A 5,598-nucleotide genomic window follows, 5' to 3' on the forward strand; every position below is an offset into this window, starting at 1 on the left:
GGCCGGGCGAGCCGCCGCCGCCGCCCGCCGAGCCCCGCCGCCCGCCGTGCCCTCGGTGCCCAGCAGGTCCTCGATGAAGAAGGACGAGACGCGGGCGGAGGTGGAGCCGGCGTTTTCCGTGGCTTCGTCCGGCATCGTCGGAGAGAACTGCGGGAAGGGGTCCCGGCTCCGCCGGCGGCTGGCTCCTCGGCTGCCCGCTGCCCCGCGGCCGCCTCTCGCCTCTGCCTAGCCCCGTGGATGCTCTCCTGGTATAAAAGCGTTTTTTTCCGGAGTAATCATTTCAGATCGCGGTTTGCCATCATTTCCTGCAAGCTAGGAGGGGAGGGGGGAGGGGGAGGAGGGAAAAAAAAAGGCAGCCCGACAACCCATCGGAGGCGCCAGATTCTGCGCGAAAACGCTAATAACGAAATAAAAATGTCATGCGAGTTAAACGCCGGGCAGGAGCGGGGGATCCTGCGGTGGGCGGAGCGCCGCTCGGAATGGGATCTGCGCGGGGGAAGCGGCGGGCGCCGGGCGCTGCCGGGCGTGTGCGTGTGTCTGTGTGTGTGTGTCTGTGTCCGTGTGTCTCCGTGTGTCCGTGTGTGTGTCCGTGTCTCTCCGTGTGTGTCTCCGTGTCCGTGTGYGTGCGCGCCGCCCCGGGGCCGCCGTTCACGAGCTCCTTATTTAGGTCAATTAGGGAGCAAATCCCGGTGCGGGGGGAGCGGCGGCGGCGGCCCCGGCACACGGGCCGCAACCGAGGGGGCTCGGCCTCTCCACGTCCCGGCCTTCCCATTGGCTGCAGCGGGCTCAGCGGGCAGCCCCGGCAGCCAATCGGCGACGCGGACATCGTGCTTATATTAATATCATTAATATCATTAATATCATTAATAATAATCATCCCCCGCCCACCCCCCGCCGAGCGCTTTCATGTGGCGGCGGCGGCGATGGACGGAGGAGATGCGCCCTCCGCCGCCCGGAGAGCCGGCTACGGCCCCGCGGGCCCGGCCGCTGCTTCCGCGGGCTGTCGGCGCAGCGGTGAGGTTGTCTTCAGCCTGGAGACCCTGGCTGAGGCGTTTGAGTCAGTTTGGGAGAGTGGCGGAGGGACGACTGCCCCCGTGAGCAGGCAGTGAGTGTCCTGCCGGTGGAGGGGAGGATGCCTGATAGGCAAGGGAGGAGGATTCCCCTCTAAGGGGTATCCCGAGGTCCGTTTTGTTTGCCTTTTTATATGTGCATATACATATACAGGTATATTTTTGTAGATACATACGGTGTCTGTATAGTTTATTTAAAAAGACAGCCAGCCCCGCTCATCGGAGCAGGGGCAGACCGGGATACCGGCACTCCCGCCACCCYGGGCGAGGAGGCAGCAGCCATGCTCTGCCCCCTGGACCCAGCCCGTGGTTCCCGGCGTTACCCCTCTTCAGCCCGACTTTTTTATCATTATTCTTACTGTAATCCCATTCCACGGGAAYCTGTAAAGTTGTCCTCCCTCTGCCCCCTTTTTCCGACCCTTTGGAGTCAACCCGCCTTGAGACACGGACTCCAGCAACCCTATAAAAGTCCCCCTCGCTGCGAGGGGCCAGAGCAGGAGGGTTGCCCTCTGCTTTCTCCTTTGGGACCAGGCGAGCCAGTTTAGTAGAAGCGCGAGTGCGAGAAGTCCAGAGCGCGCGTCGGAGACCCACGGAGGATTGGGTGAGTACACAGATGCCTCTGCGATGCTCATCTGCAGGTCAATCGTCTCCTCCTCCTCCTCTGCTCTTCTTCTGTGCCGGAGGACCCCTCCTTTTTCCCCTTTGCGRTACTCCTGGACAAGAACCCTTTCCCCAAGCCCCGCCTCCCCCTCCCGCTGTGGAACGGGGGCACCGGTCGCTGCCCGGCGGGAGTGACCGGCAGGGCCGGGGCTCAGCCGGGACAGGAGCCGGCCTCCCCTCCACGGAGCCATCTCTCTCCCTTTCTCAGTAGCAGTGGGCACCTTTGAGATCAGGGCCTATTTTTGAAAGAACAATTAAAAAAAAAAAAAAAAAAAAAAAAAGATAAGGGAATAATTCCACTTCCAGCGGCTCCAGAAAAATGCAAAAGCAGCGGAGCTCTGAAATGGAACTCTGGAAAAGCAGGGCTGTATGGGGGCACATTCGACTTTCAGTCTTACCAGGGCAGAGATCTAGGGCAGTATAAGCCGGGCGACAGARCATTTGTCACTTGTTGCACAGAAGTGAGGTTAACAAATATGACTTTCATGCTCTGCGCATTCTGCGTGTTCCTGTACAGGAAATATAAATTTGGCCGATAGCTCTTACGCATCCATAAACCATCAGCTCYATTTGACTGGCACACTCAGAAAATATGTGTTTGCTTTCTGGAAAAARGAGAAAAATGTGGCCCGTGATGGCTTCTACACATCATATGTACAATATGCATAACTATAAAAGATAAGATGGTGTTCCCTACACATATTTTATAAAGTGTCCCTAGAGGATGATCAAGCAGCTTATATAATATTGTTTGCTTTCTGCTTACAAATAGTTTAACAAATCACCAAGAGTGGATTTCCTCTTGGTTGTCCCACTCTGCATTTTTAGTGTAACACATAACTGATTCGTAGGCAAAAAAGCTGAACTGTGTTTCCAAAAATCATTCATACTCGGATACATTCCTGAAACACAAACCCACGATGAGTATAATTCTGTACGTGCAATTATAACACAGGTACATTCATGTCCGTGTTCATTGAGCATTTTTGTAAACTCATAGTTATGTTTACACACTTTTTGCACTGTTATAGTGACATTACTAACATTTCGTGCTTGATATCCTCGGTGCTTATTATGATGATGAGGAAAAAAAGGGCGTGTGTCTCCTGCAGCCATCCATCAGCGTTCCGTATAGGAAGCAGAAAAAGCACCCAGTGACGATATTTTCGTAATTAAATGTTAGTAATGCATTATTGGCCCCTGCCCTAGCGCCTTTCGGAGTCACTTGCCCGGAGGTAGCGGGGACSGGGGGATCTCTCTTGGGCTTTGCCWTCACCCGGGCTAMCCCCGCGCCGGTGCCGCAGCTCCCGGGCCGGCTCCTGCGGGGCTCGCCGTGGCCGCGGGGAAGCGAAACCTCTCCTTCCCCCACTGCATTCTCTCCCACGTCCATCTCTTTGCAGGCAAATCTTATTTTTTTGCAGGCAGGGGTATGAAGAAACTTTCCCTGAACAGGTCCCGATGCCTCYCGTGGGTCAGGAGAGAGAAAAACCCCGTGTTTTCGACAGGGGTTTTGAGACGCGGTTTAGCCTACAGGTGGTGGGGCCCCGTATTTTTTTTTCCATCTTTGGCTATGTTTCTTTCCCAGGTACGTATTTTTCTTCGAGGCTTTGGGGACTCTCAGCGCAGCTCCGCGAGTTTCGGGACAGCCGTGGCCTGCGCCCCTGGCCCCGCTGCCCGGTGGGTCTCTTGGCTGAACAGTCCTGGCTCCCAGTTCGTGCCCATCACTGGCGTGGGATGCCAGCCGGCCATATGGCGTGGAATGCCCGTGGGATATCCCGCCGTCACCACCTCCGACGGCTCCTGAGCCTGTGTCAGCCTTTGCTAGACAGCCTGCCACGTGGAGGGCAGGGAGAAGTGGGGAYGTGGGGTCGGGATCCGCAGGGAATCAGCAGACGGAGGGCTGTATTTGGGGCTGAAAAAGTGTGTGTGAGTGTGACAAGAGCCTCCCATGAGTCGCGGTGYTGGCGGACCGGCCACTCCCGCCGCTGTCCGGCGCTCCCGCATGGAGTGGAACGGTTTCCTGCAATGTGAATGCAATTATCCTGCCGGTGTTTGATGTCTCCCCTCGCTCTCCCTTCCCCAGCACTGCCTCGATGTGTCGTAAAAGAGAAGTGAAATGAGAGACAGGCTTTATCGCTCGCACCCCTAACCTCTGCTCCTCTTTGCTTTTAAGGGCCGCAATCATTCGGAGCCGGCATCTTTGCGGGGCTATTGGCCCTCAGGACTGCAGGCAGAGGTGGCTTTGGGAAGGGCATCGTCCTCCCTTCTCCGTGTCAAAAAAAAGCGGTGCTGAACAGATCGCTCAGGTCCTGACACCTTCCTAAGGGATCGGCATCGCTGGGGGTAAGGGAATTCTTGGTCAGTATCTGCCTGTGATTCATGTGTACATCTAAATATGTATATATATGTATATACGCGTGTGTTCGTGTATACTTAGCAATTATAAATATATACATATATATATATATATATATATATATATATGAATGTGTACACTTACAAATAAAAATAATATTTCAGCCAGATTCTCTTTATAAAAATATGGCAAATAAAGATTGCATTAGCATCTTCAGTAAACAGTCGTGAGCCACCAAAACCACAAAACCAGTTCCTAGAAAGCAGTATTGCTTTTGGGTCCAAAGCTTCAGAGGAGCAGATGTGGTGGGATGGTTTGGATACCTYAAAAGCGAATAACAAAACAAGCAAACAGCAAACGAAACAACCCCCATAGAATAAAGATCAGCCAGAAGATGACTGCACCCCCTCTAAATGTCTGTGTGACACCTTCCCCTCCCTCTGCTCCTTCTGTCGGGAGGGGGGGCCCGCTCACCTTCCCGGGGAATCACCCAAACTCTCCCTTCCCGGGCATCTCTCGTCCCTACAGAGCTCGCCAGGCTCCTGCTCCGGCTCTGCTGTCCTTAAAGAGTGGCCAGTGCGGAGCAGGACCCAGGGGTAGCGGGTTATGCCCCGCGGAGGCTCGCAGGGACAAGCAGAGGGGACTTTCCAGAGGGGTGTCCCTACCACACCCCTGCCCCCCGTGGATGGAGGTCCCCATGCGCATCTCCCCGGGATACCCCATTTTGGGTGGCCTCTGCTTCAGGGAACACGCAGAGAACAAGCACACGGCAGTGGGAAACTTTTTCTTGCAGGTAAAAACCCTAAAGCCCCTCAAAAGTGAGTCAAATAGCACTTATGTGCAGCAACACTTTGTGGATTCCTTTCTGAATTTGCAATAAATTTTAAGGGATCCCCGAAGACGGGGAAACAGAGAAAATTGTTTTTCTTTCCAGTGTACTATCTTTCTAAACCCAATCCAGCTGAATCACTTCCCCACCAGTGATACTGGAAGAGCACTTTTCCCCTTTCAAGGACGCTGCACAACCCATGCTGTGTCCCATGAATGTGTTCATTATTCACAGATAGTCACTAAGTGCTTTGGATGGAAACTTCCAGCCTGTGGCATGTCCCGACTGTCCGYGGTGCCTATTTATTGCTCGTTAGAGATGCCATACAACTGGGGGCATGAATAGCATCGCTTAAGAGCTGGTTCCTTGCTAAGTGAGGGCTATTTTAACCCACGATAAATTATAGAACTGGAGAATATCCTTGGGTACSTGAATATATTAACTAAGAAAATAGCTTGAGAATGATTTTGGGGATTATCTCTTCCCCTGTGTTAAAATTCCAGGGCCCTTTCACAAATATTTAATTGTTTGACTGAAGATGGGAAGAGAGGGAGAAAATAAATAATCAGAAAATTATATGATATCTTAAAATTAAAAAGTAKTCCCTGCTCAAAATGAGATAACAATTATAATACAATCCAGTTTTAAAGTGATTTTTCTAGAAAGGTCTTTGGCATTGATTT

At 53.0% G+C, this 5,598-nt stretch overlaps 1 protein-coding gene across 1 annotated transcript in view; it reads right to left on the minus strand.

Annotated features, from left to right (window-relative positions):
• The window catches only part of LOC130573075 (homeobox protein HMX1-like), a 2,647-nt gene extending 2,393 nt beyond the window's left edge, over positions 1-254 (minus strand). Inside the window, exon 1 of the mRNA XM_057365234.1 lies at positions 9-254. Within this exon, the coding sequence (XP_057221217.1) occupies positions 9-135 (127 nt within the window). The 5' untranslated portion in view covers positions 136-254. The remainder of the gene's footprint in view (positions 1-8) is intronic.
• Positions 255-5,598: the final 5,344 nt, after the last annotated feature.

This window comes from Malurus melanocephalus, unplaced genomic scaffold (genome assembly GCF_030028575.1).
Source record: "Malurus melanocephalus ecotype Western Australia unplaced genomic scaffold, MMel_1.1 scaffold_50, whole genome shotgun sequence".
NCBI classification, from domain to species: domain Eukaryota; kingdom Metazoa; phylum Chordata; class Aves; order Passeriformes; family Maluridae; genus Malurus; species Malurus melanocephalus.